This window comes from Neovison vison, chromosome 12, assembly GCF_020171115.1.
Source record: "Neovison vison isolate M4711 chromosome 12, ASM_NN_V1, whole genome shotgun sequence".
Taxonomy (NCBI): Eukaryota; Metazoa; Chordata; class Mammalia; order Carnivora; family Mustelidae; genus Neogale; species Neogale vison.
This window is the reverse complement of record NC_058102.1, coordinates 70,861,436-70,883,345: the sequence shown is the minus strand read 5'-3', so window position 1 is coordinate 70,883,345 and position 21,910 is coordinate 70,861,436. Positions and strand designations below refer to the sequence as shown.

Sequence of the window (21,910 nt, the reverse complement as noted above, 5' to 3'; positions counted from 1 at the left end):
CAAATCACTGAGTACCAAAAGGAGGGAAAAGGCAATAGGAATTTGATGGGTGAATACTCATTTTAAGTGCAAAAACCTCAGATTTTACTTGCTTTAATCGGGCATTTTCTAATACAATGAGGAGTTTAAGAGTGAACCATTAATCTCCATTCCACCAGGGTCCCGGCTCGAGGTTATGTGCAGAGGAGAGTGGATTTTCTTGGCATGTTTTATTAATTTTTTTCTTGGCATGTTTTAAATTGGAAATATGTAACTTACCTAATGTTAGACCTGTAACAAATAAGAGGGGAAGAGTGAGTTTTACTCTGTCCATGGACATGAGTAACCTAAAGCAAAGCAGGAAGTTTCTGTTCAATAATCATGAATTAAAATCTTTTGACTTAAAAGCAATGACACAGAAAGAGACATTATGAAGAGAAACCGTAAATTAATTTTTCTTAAAAAATCAAAGGGCATAGAATCAACTGTTTGTTCTGTATCATTAAGAAAGCTGTCTGATGAAAAGTTCTCCTTAGGATACCTAAAGGCTTTAGATCATTTTCAGTTCTATAATTCTGGAAAAATCCCCCCACTGTTTTCTTCTTGATTAAAATTTCTTATAATTCTGAGAAAATTCCCTACTGGGTTTTTTGTTTTTTTTTTTTTTTTTGGTTTTGGTTTTTTTTTTTTTTCCCCTTGAGTTAAAAGCTCCACTATTTTTTCTTGACAGGAAGAAAGACAAATAAGGGAGGGAAGGAGGGTAGAAGGAAAGGCAGGGAGGAAGGATGGGAAGAAGGAACGGAAGGAGGCAAGGAGAAACCTGATAAAGTAATATTAAATGCAAGTTGTGAACAAGCCTTATTTGTCCCTAACTTGAAAGGAAACCAGAGAATTTCACCATTAAGTCTGAAGCAGTTGTTAGAGATTGCACAAGTATCACTCTGTCAACTATTTACAAAGACTTTGTATAACAATGGATGTTGAATTTTATCAAACATCTTTCTGAGTATTTATGTATAAAATTTCTTCTTGAGCCAGCGAGAATATAGACTAGTAGCTGGCAAAGCTTCTCTATAAAAGGCTGAAAAGTAAATATTTTCAGCTTTCAGGCCGCAAGGCCTCTCTTACAACTAGGGTACTCTACCATTCACCCACAAAAGCAGCCATAGACAACAGTAAAATAATGGGCGTGGTTGTTCAATAAGGCTTTTTTGTTTTAAACACAAATATAGCCAGCAGGCCATATTTGACCAGCAAGCCAGCTTGACCCTTAATACATATTATGATAACATATATCTCTCTCTCTGAATTCACCAAAATTACTCTTTATAAGTATGGTCAAGGGACTGATGACTTTCTCTAATATTTTATTTAGAATTTCCGCACCCATATTCAAAGTGACATTGTACTTATTTTCTTTTGTGTTGCTTTGGTTAGTATAGTTATGCTAAGTAGAAATTTCTTTTGTTTTTGTTCTGCTTTGTTTGTTTGTTTGGCTCTAGAGGAAAGTTTTATACAGCACAAGAATTCTCAGTTTCTTAGAAGTTGAAAATATTTGGCATGTTGCGGTGGCATTTTTGGAGATTATTCTTTGACTTAAAAAAAGTCTTTTATGGATAGAGTATTTAGTTTTCTTATTTTATTTGTAGTCCTATAAAATTATATATTTCAACAAGATTCTCAAATCTATTAGTGAATAATTTTATACCACCACATTTGCCAGTATGTGTTCAATAAAATAACTTACTTCCCAGTGATTGATTCAAGAGGCTATATATTAAAGAAGGGTTCTATGAATGATTAAGCATGGAGAACACTGTTCAAGATAAAGCACTTGGGGGTAGGGATACAGGCAAAATAGGTGAAGGGATTAAGAGGTACAAACTTGCAGTTATAAAATAAGTAAGTCACAGGGATCAAAGGCACAGCATGGGGAATACAGTTAATAACATTGCAATAACTTTCTATGGTGACAGATGGTAACTACATTTATTGCGATGCACATTGCATAATGTAATGTAATTGTTGCATCACTATGTTGTGCAGTTGAAACCAATATAACATTGTATGTCAATGATACCTAAATAAAAATGATAAAAAGAACAAAAGAAGGAAAGAACTAACTAGTGGAAGAAATTGTAATTTAAACAAAAAGTTAAAACTATTAATGCTCAGGTAAAAATGTTTACTTAAAGAAGCTGATATGAGCAAAAAAAAAAATAATGAAGCTACTCAAAGTTATAAATTTACCTATTATTAGAACTTCCATCATTTCACCCAAATTTTGATACATAATATTCATGCTATTACTTTAAGTACTTAATAGTTTTGATTTTTTTTTTTTTTAAGATTTTATTTTTAAGTAATCTCTACACCCAACATGAGCCTCAAACTCAGAACCTGAGATTAAGAGTCACATGCACTTTCCACTGAACCAGCCAGGAACCACTACAGTTTTGATTTTTTTTTTTTTTTAAGATTTTTTTTTTAAATTTTATTTGACAGAGAGAGATTACAAGTAGGCAGAGAGGCAGGCAGAGAGAGAGAGAGAGGAAGGAAGCAGGCTCCCTGCTGAGCAGAGAGCCCGATATGGGGCTCGATCCCAGGACCCTGGGATTATGACCTGAGCCGAAGGCAGAGACTTTAACCCACTGAGCCACCCAGGCACCTCTATAGTTTTGATTTTTAACACAAGAATTATTTAGTAGTGTACTTTTTAAAATTTTTCAAGTGATCTACATACAGATATTAACTGAACTTTATTAATTATATTTATCATCCTCCATGAATTTGTGTTCTAATCCATCTCTGAAAGAGAAAATGATACCTTAATTTCTATTATAACTATATTTTTGTCAACACCTATTTCTAAAATTTTTCTTTCTAATAACTTAATATTAAGATAACATTTTTCTTTATATAGTTTATTTAATGTACAAATATTCATGACATTTTATCTCTATATAACAACATAAAAAGACTCTATCTCAGGATTTTGACTCAATTTGATCTGGTCATATTAACACTACTTCTGATTTCTGCCTGTGCATGTATACTATATATTTACCTTTCTTTTCACGTTTAACATTTGATATCATTTTGTTTTATGTCTGACTTTTTTAAGAAGCATAAACTATATTTAAACAAATCAAAGAAAATACTAATCTTTTAAAACGAAAGTTTACCCCTTTACATTTAGTGTGATAATAGACAACTTTGCTTCTTGTAAAATTTTCTCTTTCTTTTTTGTTTATATATTTTTTTCTTACTTCTTTATCTTAGGTTTTCTGCTTCTCCTGGAAAATACTAGATCACATTGATTTTCTGAATATTAAGGGTATCCTCAATATTATACTATTCAACCATACTACCAATTCCAACCCCCAAATAAGGTTCTCTACAATTCTGTATTTCTGATGTTTATGGCTGCCTGTTAGCCTGTTCTCCACCTCCTACCCTTTGACCTGAGTCAGGAGGTGATAGTGAAGTTTGCCAGAGTACTTTCCTGTTACTTTTTGACATGCTGCTATTTCAGAAGACATAAAATGACACCTGTCCTCCATGATTCCCTATATCAAATTCACAATTTATCTGAAAGAAATCCTTCAAGTTTTAATACATAAGTGTGCAGAGTGCTCATTAAATATAAATAAAAGGGAAAGGGAAGTGAGGAATAGGGGAAAGGTTAATATTTTTGATAACATCGTATCACCTTACATTTAAGTCCTGACCTTAACAAAAAGAATTACTTCTAAATTTTAGAAATAGCTAAATATCGGAGAAAATAGCTACCTAGTGACCTTCTATTTTAAAAGAGTTGCTAGTGCATCTAACCTGATGAAAAAATTGGAGGGAAGAAGAACTTATCAATAAGGGGAAAATGACTGAGTTCAACAGTCACTCTTTACTCCTAGCTCCCAGATAATATATAGCATACAAAGGCAACTTGGTTTAAATTTGATCATTTCCTTTCTTTTCTAAACTTTTTTGCCTTTTCCTTTCTTTGAAGATATACCATGTTTATAACAATATTGAACACAAGCAAACTACCTTAATATTAAAAACTCTGTGTCAGTCGAACAGTATGGTACTGGCACATCATAGGAAGAATTTAGTAGTCAGACCACTCCTAAATTAAAATGTATGTTCTTTCACACACTGACTTGGAAAAAGTGGGAAGAGAGGTGACTGGGCATGAGGAAGCAACTTATCAAGAAAAAAGGAAAAAAATAAAAACAAACAAAAAAAAAAACGCATTGCCTCTGGTCCACATCCCTTGTAAGCTGAATGGTCTTTCTCTGTTTCCAGGGTCTGGATTCTGGATCCAGAATACTGGAGAACTGAAACTCATCCCTATGCAAGAATTAAAGCCAGTCTGTGGCTCAAAATGTGGACCCAGGAAAAGGATGCTAAGAGGAACAGTTTTAAGTGGTCAGGAGCAGTAGGCGGACTCCAGGGTTAATTCTGATATGGCAGCCCTGTGAAAACTCTCCAAGGAAGACTTGGTGAATACATTTCTGATTACAAAATAGGCATAATCATAACTGTGTCTGTCAGTATCTTGCTTTCTAGATATATAGCCCCAGTGTGAGGATGTACCCTGGTAATACCCTAAGACAGAATTAAGCTCTAGACAAGTAATCATCTATTTTGGTATCTCAGGCCCCTTGGAGAATATAATGAAAGCTACAGGCCTTCTCCCGAGAAAAATTTGTGAGTGAGTATATCACAGAGTTTGGGGGGGGGGGTCAAAGATTCCACAAAGCTCAGCCTACAAGCCTTAAAGTGATTTAAAACACAGATGGAAAGCACTTGCTCTCAAGGTTAGTGAGGAAGGAGTTCATAGGGTTGCACTTTAAAGATGGAGAGTCTTCAGCTGGGGACATTGAGGAATAGACATTCATGTGATTTTGAAGCTTTACTTTGCCCTTTCCTTTGATTCTGATTTCAATAGCACATACCAAGCAAAGAACAAAATATATATACACATTGGATTTTAACTGATTTATCAACATTTTAAGATAGGAGGAAAATAGTGTATTTCCTATATGTCGAACTTAGAAAATACATGAAAGGAACAGCTGCAGGCTGGCAGAGGGATGAAGCAAATTAATCTCATGACCTTCTCTCTCTCTCTCCCTCCTCTTTTAATAAAGTAATTTTAAAAATCTGAAGAATGAGGCAGTACCTGGTAAGCTCTGGGAAAAAGAGATAACTTGGGTGCTTCTATTTAAGGCATAATCCTCTTGCTAGTTCTCTTGGGCTATCCCTCTACCTGATGAGTGGGAGAAAGAGGGTCTGAGCCTTATTTCCCCCTATCAATTTGCCACCCACCAATTCTTATGGAAAGTATAGAAATTAACTCTTACACAAATTAATAGGTTATTTGTAGAATAATGAGGGATTAAAATGACAAGACAGTGAATATAGTCTTAATTCCAATGTATAAAGATGACATGTCATTTTTAGAACATTGGATAAATAAAATCTTATTATTCCACCCCAAATGGTCATTTAATCTAATTGCACCCTATCTGCTATAGACTTCATATAAAAAATATTTTTTCTATCATAATTTTAAAATGGTTACTGTCTAACCCCCAAATGCTTTAAGGGTATAAGGGGAGAGAGAAAGAGAGAGAGCGAGAGGGACTTAAATGCCATCTCTCTTCTAGGCAGCAATTTCCCCAGATGAAGAGGTCACCACTGTTTAACAGTGTGCTGCCATGTTAATTTAGTATGACAAGATAAAGCAGTAATCTCAGCTCGCGGAGACTGTAAACCGCCTGCTATCCGGGGACATGCTCAAGTCGATTTGCACTGTATATCACTTTATACAATTGCCATGACAAAGCCCCCTGAGTTCTCACATGTAAATCTCTCCATCCCTCTCTTCCTGTAGCCCCCTCTTTTCCATTCCCTCCCAGTTTCTTTCTCCCCAGCTTCATGTCCAGGTAGACCACATCCACTCAGCACTAATCTGAAAACGTATTTCTCTGCCCCTGACAAGGGACACACAACACAAACGCCTCTCACAACCACTCTGTCAAGTTCCCCGATTTAAGAGAAGATGTTCAGGGACTTAGATAATCCATTGATCCCACTTGCATCGCCTTTTATATTTCAGTCTGCCGTGTTAAGTTGTCAAGGGGAGTGATTAAACTGATGTTCCATGATTTGAGATTTACTTTCCTAGGAATGATAGTTTTCAAAGCTTGTCTAAGTTCTGCTTAAAGATTATCCCTAAGAAAGCTGATGTATCTTTACTGGTATAAATCTAGTAATAAAACTCTAAAGTGTTTTAGGTAAGGACATTTTGGAGATATTCAGGGTTATAAACATAAGAATGTAAAACTGAATTAAATTTGGATTTTTAAAAAATGTCATCTGTGTAGTTCTCTCTGCATGAAGCAAAAACACCATATGTAAAAAAGGGGGAAAAACATGTTTCTATCTATGTAAAACAAAAATAATTATAGAACCACTGAAGAGGACATAAGCGAACAGGGAAGAGTTTATATGATAGGAAATAAAAAGATCACATGAAGTGCATTAAGAAAGTGACAAGTCAAAGTTTTATCCAATAAAAGAAAAGCAGAGATATGTGTTTAATCACCAAGAATTAATAGCTACAAATATATACATTTTAGTTAGGTGTGTTAGTTTTAAATGTGACAAACCCATTTGTATAGTGTCTCTTATTCAAATCTTAGCTTTTTTACATCATCTCAAGCTGCCCTTATGGGTAAATAGAAATGAGAGATCAAAGACTAAAAAGCAATACACACAATGCTAATAAAAAAGGCCCGAATCCGCCCAGATGACCTCTAAAATTCCTGAAATCAAATAGGAATTTTAAAACATACTGAAAATTTTTAAAAACTGAATATGCTAATAAAACCATAGTAAAAAAAAACATGAACCTTATTAAGTACATCCTAAAAAAAAAATCATTATGTGTCTTCAAGGTATTCATGCATGGAAAACTGAACAATTTTTAAATATATTCTTTTCCAAAATATTTTCGCTGGGGTGTGTGTGTGTGTGTGTGTGTGTGTGTGTGTGTGTATGTGCTGCTGTTGCTTTCCTCCGGTAACAATTTGTGAAAGTGTAACAGGTGGAGTCATAGAAAAATGCCGTGATCTGTGAGTTATATGCACAGCAACTGGGCTGAGAGAATCAGAAAGGTGACAGAAAGGGAGATCACATTAACTGAATATTCACTTCACAACAAGCACTGTGGTAGGTAATTACTTCATTTACTTGTTATATCATCTGTCTATGTGTTAAGTAGTATTTCAACATGTAGCTAAGGAAAGTTGCACTCAAAATGTCTTCTATGAGCCCACGTTTTGGAGACATTCATTCATCCATTCAACTAACTGGAGACACTTGCTGTGTGTCAGCCACTGAGCCAGACGCTAGGGACCCGAGGCTGAACAAGACAGACATATGATCCTAAAGATAACTTAGGGCTTTCTCCTTTAAACAAGTTTACATCTCATGTTCAAGGCAAATTATATCCAAAGATAATGACAGAACTTACTGATAAGAACACTGAACCCGTTAAATTGGGATCCTCCAGCTTACTGAAAGGATAAAATGATTACTGGGAGCCCCCCAAAATCCAAAGTGTTCTCTTCTGGTAAGTCATAGTCATTAGTCAACAGAACATAACCTACTCAAGGGGACCCTGGGTGGCTCAGTCGTTAAGCATCTGCCTTCGACTCAGGTCAAGATCCCAGCGTCCTGGGATGGAGGCCTACATTGGGCTTCCTGCTCAGTAGGAAGCCTGCTTCCCCCTCTCCCACTCCCTGTGCTTATGTTCCCCTCTCACTGTGTTCTCTCTCTGTTAAATAAATAAATAAAATCTTTTAAAAAAGAACATGAACTACTCAAGAACTATAGCCTCTATTAAGAACTTGCTATGTGACAGGCACAGTTCAAGGCCACTCACGAAAACTCTATTTTATCCTCTTAATACCTGTGTATATCCAGAGGTTCAGTTATTATCCCGGTTTTCAGATGAGAAACCAAAGGCACAAAGAGACACCACAAAACTTAGATACCTTATACAATGTGAAATTTATTGAAACCCAAGCAGTTCACCGGTGAGCTGAGGCTCTTTACCACCACATTCTACTACATCTCTTATCAAAAGGCAGTTCTGACTTGGCTTAGGTAGATTTTTCTTGTGGTGGTAGTGGTGGTGCTAGTTGCTGTTGATGAACAGCTTTAATAACATTAAGCAGAAATCTGGCTGCTAATGAACGATATTGATGAAAATTGAATCTGTCATTAATATCTAACTGAGAGGCAGTATCTCAATTGATAATGATGTCCTTTTCTGATAGTTAAAAATTTTAAAAACCCATTTAATGACAAGAAATTGAGACTCTCATTTCAAAAAGGATTCTTCTTTAGCTTTAGATTTTCTTGTAGAAATGTAGAAATCTTTAGCTTTAGATTTTCTTGTAGAAATGTCAGAAAACATCTGACATTTAATATAATGCACCATTCTTCTCCTAGATCATAGAACTTAAATATGTCTTTAGGCACTCATTTAACTGATAACTAATATTTACTAAGTTCCTGCTATATCCCAGGCCCCAGCGTGCTTTATGTGTCCTGATTCCTTTAAACATTAACATTCTCTCAGTTAGATGTTATCCTAACTAAAACCCATTTTACAGATGGTAAAAATAAGGTACAGAAAAGTTCCATAATTGCTAAGTGCCATAAAATATTAAACAGCAGAATTTGAAATTTACACAGTAATTCTGTCACTAGTGCTATGTGATCAACCGCTATGCTCTGCCAATAGTGTAACAGCGAGACCAGAAATTAATACTAATCTTTATGAAAGGTTGAGCAAGCTGTCTTTTAAAATCCCATATATTTCCCACCAGCTTATGCAGAACTTCTAGTACCAATTGTGAAATAGTTAAATCTCTTGGTCCATTTGAAGCCAGATAAAAAGATTAAAAAAAAAAATCAAGTTGTCTCTGAGGTAAGGTATAATAGTCAAGCAACAATTGTTCTGTCTGAATTTCCCAGATGTACTTCTTTTCTATTTTTTTAATTTTTATTTATTTTTATTTATTTTTTATTAATTTATTTTAATTTTTTATAAACATACAATGTATTATTAGCCCCAGGGGTACAGATCTGTGAATCACCAGGTTTACACACACTCACCATAGCACATAGCACATAGCACGTATCCTCCCCACTGCCTATAACCCCACCACCCTCTCCCTAACCCCCTCCCTCCAGCCACCCTCAGTTTGTTTTGTAACATTAAGAGTCTCCTATGGTTTGTCTCCCTCCCTATCCCATCTTGTTTCATTTATTCTTTTCTTACCCCCCAAGCACCTCACATTGCATCTCCACTTCCTCATATCAGGGAGATCATATGATAGTTGTCTTTCTCTGACTGACTTATTTCGCTAAGCATTATACCCTCTAGATCTATCCACCCACATGTATTTCTAATGAGATTTTAAAATTATTTATTCCTGGGATGCCTGGGTGGCTCAGTCGGTTAAGTGTCTGCTTTGGCTCAGGTCATGATCCCAGGGTCTTGGGCTCGAGTCCCTCTTTGGGCTCCCTGCTCAGTGGGGAGTCTGCTTCTCCCTCTGCCTGCTGTTCCCCCTGCTTGTGCTCCCTCTCTCTGACAAATCAATCAACCAATCTTTAAAAAAATTATTTATTCTGATTTATTCAAATACACTATAAAAATGATTTTAATGTGTGTGGAGTAGAGAGGCAGTAAGCACAGTTATTAAGGGCTTGGGTCCCAAAGTCATGAATCCAAACTCTACAACTTAGTCATTAGGCAAATTACTTTATCCAAGACTGTTTTCTGTCCATAAACTGGGGATAATAACCGTTGTCGAACTCACTGGGTTGACATCAAATTGGCTGAGATAACAAAAATGGAGGGTGGCTGGTACATAGAAAAGACTGAAATATTACACATTCCTGTTTTTAATTATTAGCTATCACATTCTAAAGAGCACGGACTATTTGAACTCTCCCATATTTGGATTGCAACTATCAGACTGTAGATAGGCTATAAGACATATTCACACATGACTTTCAAAGTTGCTTTTTATATGCTAGTGATGACCCCTGGGGAAATCAAAATCTCAGATACACAAGAAGCATATTCTCTGACTCCTGTGTCCCTAGTGTGCAAAGCATGCCAGCCATTGCCACAAAGCCCAAAGAGGGAGCCTGGTAACAACCCAACAATCCCCCCTCTGCTATGCCATAGATGTTTACACAGACGGAAGCGTCTAGTATTGGAAGCAGAGGTGCTTACCAGACTTAGCACATTATTGAGTATACACATGCTATAAGTTATTATAATCTGTTTTTTGTTACTCATTAATATAGATGTGGACTTTTTACGTGGTATGTATAGTATATTCATACCTAGATAAAAAAGCTCCTTAACAGTACCCTTGCAGTTATGCTTTTTTTTTTAATATCTTACCACCATCTAAAATTTTTTATTCACTCTTAGAATATTATTCTCTCATTTAGTGTTATCGACCAATAAGATTAACTGTTTTATCTCGAGACAGGCTGGATTTTTAAGAGCTAAGAAGAGACACCGGAGTAAACACGGCTTCTCTATATAATGATAACATTGTTTGCTCTGCTGCCACAGAAGCAGCCTTGACTAAATAAGACACAAAATCCAGTCACTTGTGTTCATTTACTTTATCACGTGATGTCAGTGTCACAGAGCTCCCAAGGCTGCTCTCCTTACATTCACACTTGATCTGCTCACACGGATCATTCCTAAAAATGGGCTCTGGGAAATTTTTTAAAAAGCGTTTTGCCTTTGTATAAAGAAGATATATAACCAAAGGAACTGATAACAAATGTAAATTTAAGGTAGCTTTACCTTTATATGCCGCTTCAAGTAACAAAAAACTTTCAGCTTTCTCCTCTGGACAGCAGAGAAAAAACATAAAATTTACTTTCTAAAAAAAGGTGGGGGGGCGCAAAATGATCAAAACTGGCTACCTATTAAAATACTTCATGAATTCAGTTTTAATGACAGCTTTAATGCCAGTACAAATTTTGGGCATCTCAGACCTTGAGGAGGAAGTAAAGAATTTAAATGCACTTAATGCTTTTAAGTGTACCTAATGTGGCACAAATAGTGTTCATTTTGAATTCAGATTGACATTTCTTAGGTAATCATTTCTCTTGAAAGTGCTCCCCCATCCTCTGATTAGATTGTCTGTACTATTGAATTCCTCTCTATTTTTTAAAAAACTTAACCCACCCCTCCAAATCCAGGTATTTGCGTTTATCTGTACTTCTGAAAGAGAAAGGGATATGAGTCTAATTGCCAAAATATGTGAGGAAAAGAAATTAGAATGAAAACCCAATACTTCTTTACATTATTTTTATGACTTCACTTTCTTAAGATCCAAATTAAGTGCCAGTGTTTGCTATACAAAGATAATTTCTTTCTTTTTAGGTACGGTATGGGTAGTTGTACCTAACTGATATAGCCAAGAGGGAATATGGTGTTATTATTTGAAATATTTTGAGGTCATACTGACAACTGAGTTACCTAGACTTGTAGATTTCATTCTAATTCCTAGAATTCAGGCACCAACACCACAGAATTCTTATTTCTTTTGGATTCCCTTAGGTGATGTCCCTTTGCAATTTTAAAATAAGAAATAATGACAAACTTGTTGCTATTATCACTCATATTAAGTTAATACACTGACAGCACCATCAAAATTCCTTTCTAGTTATGTGAATAATCTCCATTCTTCTATTCTTACTTTTTACCAATCACTATAAAATCTCAACTTTAGGAAAGAAATATGAAGACCAAAAAACAATAACTGACTTAAGGAAATAATCAAGAACTGATTGAAAACAGTGACAGAAGCTGTCAAATAATTTAAAATATAAAAGCTACTAACAGGCACCCAAAGACCATAAAGTATCCAGTAAAGAACTAAGTCCCAGACACTTGGAGTCAATGATATGCACAGTTTCAAACATAATTTCAGAAACAATATAGAGTTCTTAGTCTTCTTTTTCCCCCAGTAAGTACATTAAATATAAAATCATAATTTACTATCAATGCTGGATCACAAAAGAAAAGTAAAAGAATATGATTTCTGAATAAACTGAATAAATATATGCCACATAGTTTTGTGAAGAACTAACTAAAAATCAGTGAAAATGATGTCATAGAACCAACTGACCTTTATTAATTGCATACAGTAAGAGTAACCTAGGCTGACTGCAGGAAGTTTGGCAAGCCCCAAAGAGGCAATATATGTAAATAAGAAGGAAGTATATATCAGAGCACAATGGTGCTAATTCTCCAACTCTGTCTTCCTTCCTGATAATGGCTCCATTGAGATCCACAAGAGAACCCATTAAGAATGTTTTCTGATAGAGGCAAACTGAAAGAGAGGTAAAAAAGGAGCAAACAAGGGAAAGAATCGAAGGAAGAAAATGAGGGAGAATTAAAAACAAAATATCAAAGATACAAAATGAAGGTTAGTCCCCAAACTCTGCATTATTTTTAACTCCCAAATACAAATGATTCTATTACGCAGGTCCGAGAATAGCAAATGAGATAAAGGCGGACACCTATCCATTCCACAAAATCAGGAACACTATTCGAGTAAGTTTCCAGCACTGTCTCTTCATGTCCTTGCTATTTCCAATATCCTAGCCAAGTATTTCATCATTCTTTCCACTTCATTCAAGGTGGTCATCCAGATAAAGAAAGGAAACATTTAAAACCCAAATAACTAAACGAGGTGTTTGTATTCCTGTGAATATGAGACATGTATTTCACTAATTTCTCCATATTTTATAATAAGAACCTTATGGTATACTTTGTCTCCAGTTTTTGGTTTTGGGTTTTTTTTTTTTTTTTTTTTGAACTTTCTCTTTTCTTTTTTCTTAGTTATTTTTTCTGGGAAAAAAATGTGGCAAAAGAAAAATTACGCTCAAGTATAAACTGAAGACCTTGTATAATGATAATTGATCCAATGTGTCTATATATTTTTAGTATCTTGGAATCCAATTTTTTTGTGGAAGCAATTTCAAATTAATCTATTCTTGATACCCACAAATGAGCTATTGTTCAGTTGTGAATCTCCTTAGCACTTGGTTAGCCTGTATCAGGGTTCTAATATTTTATATAAAATTATGATGATTTTGTGCTTGTCTTGTCTTCATACTATACAAAAAGTTATAAGAAGGAAGAGTTCTTACTCATTTCTCTATCTCTGCTGAATTGTCTGTATTTGAGCTGAATCTTTCCACAACACTCCCTATTAAATGAAAGACATCAAATTCATTAGGCCAAATCTTCCTTTTTTTTTTTTTAAAGATTTTATTTATTTATTAGATACAGAGAGAGAGACCACAAGTAGGCAGAGAGGCAGGTGGGGGGGGGGGCAGGTGAGCGAACAGCCCAATGCGGGGCTTGATCCCAGGACCCTGAGATCATAACCTGAGCGGAAGGCAGAGGTTTAACCCACTGAGCCACCCAGGCGCCCCATAGGCCAAATCTTCTTAAGCAAACACATACTCCCCCACCCCCGACATTACCACAGCATTAGAAAGGTCTTGTTTATTTACCTATCACTGCACAGCACTTTGTGGGGATGCTAACGGTAGACCCTCATCATCCTGAACTAGCTCACAACTCCCACGTAGCACATTCTTTCTTACCATGGGAGAGTACATTCCCTAATCTCTCAAGTCCTGGTTGACTTTAAACTCAACAGTAGTACTTCAAATACTATGGACATCATACGAATCACAGTTTTCTCCACTTAATATTCAACCTTCTCCCAAGCAGAAGGAATGGAATTATAAGGCAACAGGACAACATGAACCATTGCACAACTTATCCAGTGGCTTTGATGAACCCCAACCGATTGTTTTTCACATGTCCTCATTCCTGCTAGCCCTGGGGGTAATTTTCAGAAACAATGCAAGTATAAAGATTGAACCACTTACATTCAAATACAAGCCTTGGGTTATATCTAGATAAACAGCCTCTTGTGGTATTTTCTGACACCATTTACAGAATAATGTTTGTAACAATGTAATTTCATTGTATGATAAACATCAATTTACCATAAAAAGCAAATATAAACTTGTCACCATTTTCACCTTGTTTCAATTGAATTGGCCTTGTTCAGATAAGCAAGCCTATCTCTTACAGAAACAACAGTTTATAGATAAACTATGTGAAATCGGGGATGTGTGTAGAGAATTACACAGCCTACTATCATAATTTTATACTGCCACACTGCACATATGGCTTCCAAGCTTACTTTATCTGAATCTTTCTGAATCTATTCTCCATGCTATTAAACTGAGCACATTCCACATCGTTCAAAAGTAATTACACTTTTGTCTAGAGTGTAGGAGACTGCTCTCCCTAAACAATGAAATTCTCATTATTAGAACTGGCACAATAACCACACTGGTGTTAACAACAGTAGGCATTATACCATCACAATAACTTATGCTAAGTTTGATGTACAAAGGTAACCAGAAATTTAAAAGCCTATAAAAAACTCCTATATAGAAATAGGAATCTTCACCATACCATAATTAAGGTACTATTTTGTGACTCCACATGCATTTTTCTCTTTTCTGTTGCATATTATCTGAATAGTACTTTATATGTAACATTATCCTAGTCAAACATTGAAAATACATTACTAATAACTATTAGGTTATAAGCAAAGTTTATATAAATAATATTTCAAGACACAACTATAATATAACAATTAAAATTATTTGGGGTAAATAAAGAATCCCAGGAGTTGACAGTGAACCTGAGCAAGTAAAAGCCTCTCTCTGACATGCATTCTGTGAATTCCTTCACTGTATAAGGCTGGATTTTACACCTCAGAGCCTTGCTATTATGTTATATTTGATTCCCAGCTATATGCCCTACTTCTACAGGAGATCCAATTTAAAAAGACACCTTTGTCTTCTTTTGATGGACATCAGGAAGGAACTGACTCATACTGAGTGTTGCTTTATGATAACTAGTGTCTCTCCAATGTTTAAACACATTTACATTAAGATAAATCAAACTATTAAGCCCCAAACACTATGTATCCAGAGTTTTTTTTAAAACAATTCCAGGAAAATATTATCAATATAAACATTAAATAAGATACTAAAACATATTAAAAATTATTTCCAAATCCAATGGATCTTTAAATGTTAAAAACTATACCCTAACACAGTCTTCATTTCATATAAAATTTAGCTATCTATAAAGTGAGCAACTCACTTTATTATTTTTTAATAAAAATACTGTACTATAAAAATAAATAATTGTATATTTTAAAAATCAGTGTTAAAAGGGAGCCATCCTATAGTTACATGAAACAATTCATTTAACTCAAGAGGATTTTAAGAAGTCAAAAGAGAGTTTGGCTAAGATAAGCTATACCTTCTGTTAAAAAAAAAAAAAAGTAAGAAGAAAGAGACAATTGACTATTCAGTAACCACAGGTGGTCAAGCCTTTCATTTCACATCACATTTGACACTAGAACAACAATCCAGCCAGCAGAAGTAGTACGCAACCAGACAGAAAATAAGCTCCAAAATGGCGACCAGAGAGTCCCTTGGCTGCCTCTCATGCTGCCACTTGATTTCTCCTCATACCCATTCTGTTCCTTTTTAGTGCTCATATATAATCACATTGATTGACATGAAGATATGTTCTCAATAGTTCTTTGCATCATGAAATAAATTCGTTTGTATCAGAACCATTATTAAAAATGAGCCAGAAATTATAGTGATTCTTGCTTGTCTCTGAAACTCTAAAGTGACAGTCTCCAAACCCATGTTTAAAAAGGGGGGGAGGGGAAGAAGGGGACAGGATGGGTAGATCTGATCTTCCATAAAAATAAAGCCCCAAACTGCCTTTCCACTCATGTCAAAACCAAACTTTACAACCTTGTCTTTCCCCTTTTTGAAGATTATATGGGAATCAAAATTTGCCATTAATTGCTTGGCAAGATTATGAGAGCTTCAGAGAAGGAAACCACAGAATCCGTCTTTTTCGTGCTTTAGCTATCTATGTCTCAATCTTACATTGGCTAGAAATCTTAAGACAGTTGACCTATAATGCACCCTGAACAGCTGAGGAAAGCATTCCAAGAACAGATAGAATTATAGTATTCGTATCAGCATAGATGATGGAAGTTACTTTTAGTAAGGCACTTAATTTATTTCTCCAAAATATTCAGGCAATAAACAAACTTCAGAAGGGAAGAATTACATCTTCATCTGACCAGTTCCAAACACCTGCACACCCTGCATATGAACAAACAACCCTAATTCCTCAAGATCTTTATACGGCAACAGTTGTGAAGTGTACAGAACTTTTATCCTCAGAAAATATTTTCCAACTTAAATGTTACACTGAAAGCATCTCTCTAACTTCGAGCCAGCCTCACAGGGATTACTCATCAGTTATACTTTGTCTCTAAACTATATTGGCAATATAAAATGTGGACCTCTCATTCCTTTTTTAATTTAAGAATGGAATATGAATGTCACATATAAATAGGCAACGAAATCTGGAAACCTGTTTTTTTTTTCCCTTAAATTGAACTCTATGATATAGAGACCATGAAACATTGTGTCTGTTTTCAAAGATACTGAACAGAAAAAAAAAGAATGAAAATATATTTTCCTACTGAAATAAAAGTTTCTGTTAAGTGAATATTACAATGGCCTACTATCCAGAAAAAGTATAATGACTTGTGTTGAATAACAATTCGATAAATATATTCAATCATTTTGATAAATGAATAAAATATATCAAAGAGCTTAACAGGTGAATATATCAGGGCTATTAGACATACTTTCCGCTTTCTGTATACATTACATTAGTACGTTCTACTTCTTAAAATTTCTAGAAAATAAGCACATTCACCATGAATAGTCGTAACAACCTTGCCCAAAACACATTTACTATTATTCATCCATATGAATTCTGCCATCTAATCAATAATCATACATTGTCTATTATATGCCAAGTATCAGAAACACAAATATATTTTATATTAATTATATATTAATATATAGTGATTATATATTAATATTCTATATTAATATACCACATAATATAGTTATATATAATTATATGCAGTTCACCAGGAAGGTAAAATATGAAAAGAGAACATTTTCTAGGTGGAAAGAATAAACCTGTGTCATCTGAGGTCACCTGGTGTATTTCTGAACATGCACAAAAAACTTGGCCTGCTAAGACAGAGTTTTAGACTAAGTCCTATAAGTACAAGGACACACAGTTCCCAAAGTGAGGTAAACAATTTAACTCAATTGTGAGGGAAACAAGGCTAGTGGATATTGGAAGGAAGACCCAAAAGAGGGGAGGCTAAAAATCTGAGATCATATGAGAGATTTTTCCAACTGTCTACCCAAGAGATGAAAAATTGATGGAATGAAATATTTTAGGCAGGAACATATTTAGAAACGAACTGGACACATATAAGAGAAAGTGTCAGCATGTCACTAAAATGTACTTAAACCATTTAGTATCCCGAAATCTGTCTGAGAATCTGATGAGAACCATAATCTTACTCACATGTATGCATAACACAGAATTCTCCAATTATTTTCAGGAGATCTCATAGACCCTGGCTCAGGTACTGCTCTAGGTGAGCTCTAGGTGAAGTTGCTTGAGGGGAGCAGTTGTGTTTTGTTCAAATCGATTTCCACAGTGCCCGACAATAACAACACAAAACTTAGTCCAAAGTAGGCAATTCACAGTTTGTATCTAGTTGAACTGAATTCTCCCTTACAAACCAGTTTCCTTTTCACTAACATCCCGCATCACAGGATTCCCACATTCCAACTACAGAACGTAATTTAATATACTTTTCTTATACCCATCCTTGAGTATACTTAAAATAATCTCTCCTTTAATTTTGCATCATTCTTCTGGTTATAACTGTTTATATTCACTGTTTCAAATTTGTGTGTTTATGCTTAGAGTAGTGTCACAGGAAAACCAAACTAAGAAGCACTCACTCAGAGAAGCCAACGGTCAAAATACTGAGAGAGAAAAGGCATTAGCAGGGACGCAATGCCAAATGGAGAGCACGATCTCCTTACCTTGTGTGCTACCATTTCCCACCTTTCTTTTCCTAGTTTAACCTTCATGAGAGGAGCCCCAAAAGTTGCATCACTGAACATAACTAATATAAACTCACAGTAGAGAAAAAATTAATCAGGAATTATGGATAGTACAATTTAGCTTGCCAACAAAGTAATAATCAGACAATAAAATATGCATGTGCTCTTGTGAAGAGCTTATAGTGTTTATAAGCACGAACTCCAAAGCCAGAATATCTGGGTAAACAACACTTGCTCTCCTCTGTATCAGCTGTGATCTGAAGCAAACTACTTAACCTCTGTGTGCCTCAGTTTCCTCATTTATAAAATGAGACTAATAATAACATGTCACCATATTATTGTGAAGGTTACATGAGTTAATATACATAATGTAATTAAAATGCCACATCTATATAAGTGTTACATGGTGTTAGCCGAAATACTATCCTTGGGGGGAAAATCTTGGCACAAATAATCCACTAGTGAAATTTTGACCTATGAGGCTTAAAATATTGAAAAAGTATTTAAATCGAATCTGAGTGACAAAAAATAGCAACCATTTCATGGTTATTAGGAGATATCTGATTCTTCTTCTTGATTTAATTCTATATACAGTAATGCGATAACATAAATAAATGGGCATATTTCAATACCAAGCACATTTATGGTATGTAATAATTTTCTAGAGAAAGCAAAGAAAAAAAAAAAGCCTTTCATAGAATCAGAGTCATCTTCAAAACTATGAGATGGTATGACGAAACAGTTTTGCTGGTATAATCTGGTTCCAATTAATGCCCGCCCTCCTATCCTTGATGTAGAAGAGCAGAAGGTCACAAAACCACGACATCTTCCCAAGCAGCCATGTTGAAAACGCGAGCCTGGCTTTACTGGCAGCTAAGTGCCCAGTACTTTGCCAACATGCTAATTCTGTGTACTTAAGTTCCTAAGGAGGACCTAAAAGCCTTACTGGTGAGTGAGTGAGTGAGTGAGTGTGTGTGTGTGTGTGTGTGCATGCGCGCACTTTCAAGCTTCAGTTGAAGACGCTATGCTGCCTTCTTCCCCCTCATCCGTGAAACCACAGTTTCCTAACCTTCTGCAATGACAATGATCCAGACCCCAGGATGAAGGGGCAGATAAATAATCCTGAGAAGCAAATTCTGAAATGGGACGTACCAGGTAATTAGCGAATTATCAAAACAACAATATGAATGAGACTGAGTTAGAAAGTATTGCAGTCACATTAAAAAACTATAGTTTCTATGAAATACGTTCTCCTATAATATTCCCAGTACTGTAAAGGAATACTGGAATCCAATCTGGGCAAAGTAAAAAATTGAAAACGATTTATCATGGTGGAGATGTCCAAAATACGTTGTAAGTCTACCTGGAAAAACCTCTTATTAGAAATACTATGACATCCAACTGTCATGCTGACAAACTTTAAATGCGGTACTTGAACATTATTCTTATATGTATACGTGTTTTCTCCTAATTAAATTGTGTCTCAAAAGTAAAATTCTTGGGGGGGGGGAATAGCATATCATGTACTTCCTCCCGGAATCAATTTACTTGCAAGGAATTCTAAGGTGTTAGGAGTGAATCTTGTGTCTGGCTGTTAAGTAGATGATAATTATAAAGCAAAGGACTGAAGCCAAACTGTTAGAGGAGTAGACTGGTCAAAGAGTAAGTGTAGGCACAAGAGCCCATGAGAAACCTACCATTGTATTGTGCTGAGAAGTGGGAGTCCTATGGCCACAAGTCTCTTGCGTCAGCAGAGAAACTGGCTGAAATTCCTCAGAGTGAGGCTTGTTGGGAAAACTCACATGCAAGGGAAGGTGAAAGGCTGGGAGCCCGTCACTCTCCTCTTCTTCCACTTTCTGTCTGCTTGTCACCATGGCTACCTCTCCATCTGCTTCCCCATACGGAGAGGCTGGTCGCTTGGAAGACATCCTGGAAGGAACAAAAGAGGAGAAAATAATGAAACCTCCACATAAATCCTTAATGCCGTCATTGTGTGGTTAGGGGCCATTGTAACAGAAATGCCTTTTTGTGCTGGCAGAGAGCAGGAAACCATCCAAATACCACTGCAAAGCGCTCACAATCAGAAACAATGGCCAAGCAGGTAGCAACAGAACAGTGCTTGTTTGTTGTGAGAATAATACTCTAATATAGCACTCTCTTGTATTCTGGCTTCTTAAACAAGAGAATTCACCTAAGAACACTGCATAATGAAAGACCATTCCATTTTATAGGGAAGAAAAATACCCATCTAGTTTTACACTTTGATAGACCTTATTGAAGACAGAACATCTATGAATAGCAAATACTGTTGGCAGTTAAAAGAAGGGAAAGAACTAAAATTTCTTTCATCAAAAAATAAACAAAAATAAATGAATGATTGCCATTAAAATGAATTTGCAATTTATTAAAAGTATGATTATTATGAATTGTAGAAGTATTGCTCATAAAGAAACCACAGACTCCATGACCAAAAGTTCAGTATTTGCTTAAAGCTTATTAAGAACTGAATAAATTTTACAACTGCTGTGAATTTTACAATTGCTGTGAATTTTACAATTGCTGTGAACACTTGAGAATTTTTCTTTCCTCACCTCCCCATTCATTTCTAATATCAACCATGCAAAGTGGTTAAAAAAAAGTGAAAATATAAACATACTTCAGTTTTCTTTTCCACAATTCTATGAAGGATTTAGATGTGGATTCTCAGGCTTATTTGCCCCTTAGAATACTTAAGTTAGAGGGAAAAATCAAATGAAGGTGTTATGTTTTGATGAACTAATGCCTATAAGGAAATGCACTTAGACACAAAAATTAAACATTTGTTTTGGTATTTGAGTCTAAGAATACTATTACAGGTTAAAAATATGTGGCAAATATTCTTAGTTAAATAGAGAGTTCCCTTTCCTTTCACTACAAGTTTCACATAGGAGTAGTATAGAGTTAAAATTTGTAATTAAAAAAACTCTTTGTATTTGCAACTTGATCTGACCTTGGGAAAGTTGTTATTTTTGCCCGACAAACAAAGAATGTTTACAGAATCATCCATTCTTATTCTAGACCAGTGGGAGAGGAGGTAAGACAGTACTAACGGTCCCACCACTTCCTTCAGATATATCACTGATTTTTCAATTTAAAATTTACTACTAAAGAGATGTCTCTAATCATTGCTGAATAATACTATTCCTACTGTGAAAGGTTTCAAAAGAACAGTGCATTCAAGCACTGAAGATACTTTTTAAAGATATAATAGCACAGTAGAAAAAAATAAGGGCTTTGGAATCAGACAAACATAGATTCACATACTGATTCTGCTCCTTTCTAGCTGTGAGACTTAGCTTTACTCCATCTCAGTTTACTCAGTACCTACTTGGAATGCTCTTTGAGAATAAACTGTGTGCCGTATGAAAAATGACTTGTAGAGCAGTTAGCACAGAGCAGACTCTCAGTAAACAAAAGATGCTGTTTGCTTTAAAACTAGTGTTATCTCACCTGCCCCCCAAAACAAACAAACCAAACCAGAAAATTCCAAGATGAGGAGAGGTTACTTTCTAAGAGTTAAGCTGTAAAATCAACATGAAATACAAAATGTCCTGATGAGAGAAATGATCCTTGGCCAGTAATACTTAACAATAAACTAATCAGATCTATTAGCAAAGAAATACTAATAGCAGGTAGTCTTGATTAGCCAAAGAACAGTCAAAGAGGAGGAAATACTGGTGGCTAC

At 35.3% G+C, this 21,910-nt stretch overlaps 1 protein-coding gene across 9 annotated transcripts in view; it reads right to left on the bottom strand.

The window, feature by feature from the left end:
• The window catches only part of SOX5 (SRY-box transcription factor 5), a 958,250-nt gene that overhangs the window by 326,941 nt on the left and 609,399 nt on the right, over positions 1-21,910 (bottom strand). For 7 of the 9 annotated variants that reach the window (XM_044229411.1, XM_044229413.1, XM_044229412.1 and 4 more), the window contains one exon: positions 19,884-20,115. In XM_044229411.1, coding sequence (XP_044085346.1) covers positions 19,884-20,115 — 232 coding nt within the window. The remainder of the gene's footprint in view (positions 1-19,883; positions 20,116-21,910) is intronic. The other 2 variants (XM_044229414.1, XM_044229415.1) reach the window with 1 other exon arrangement.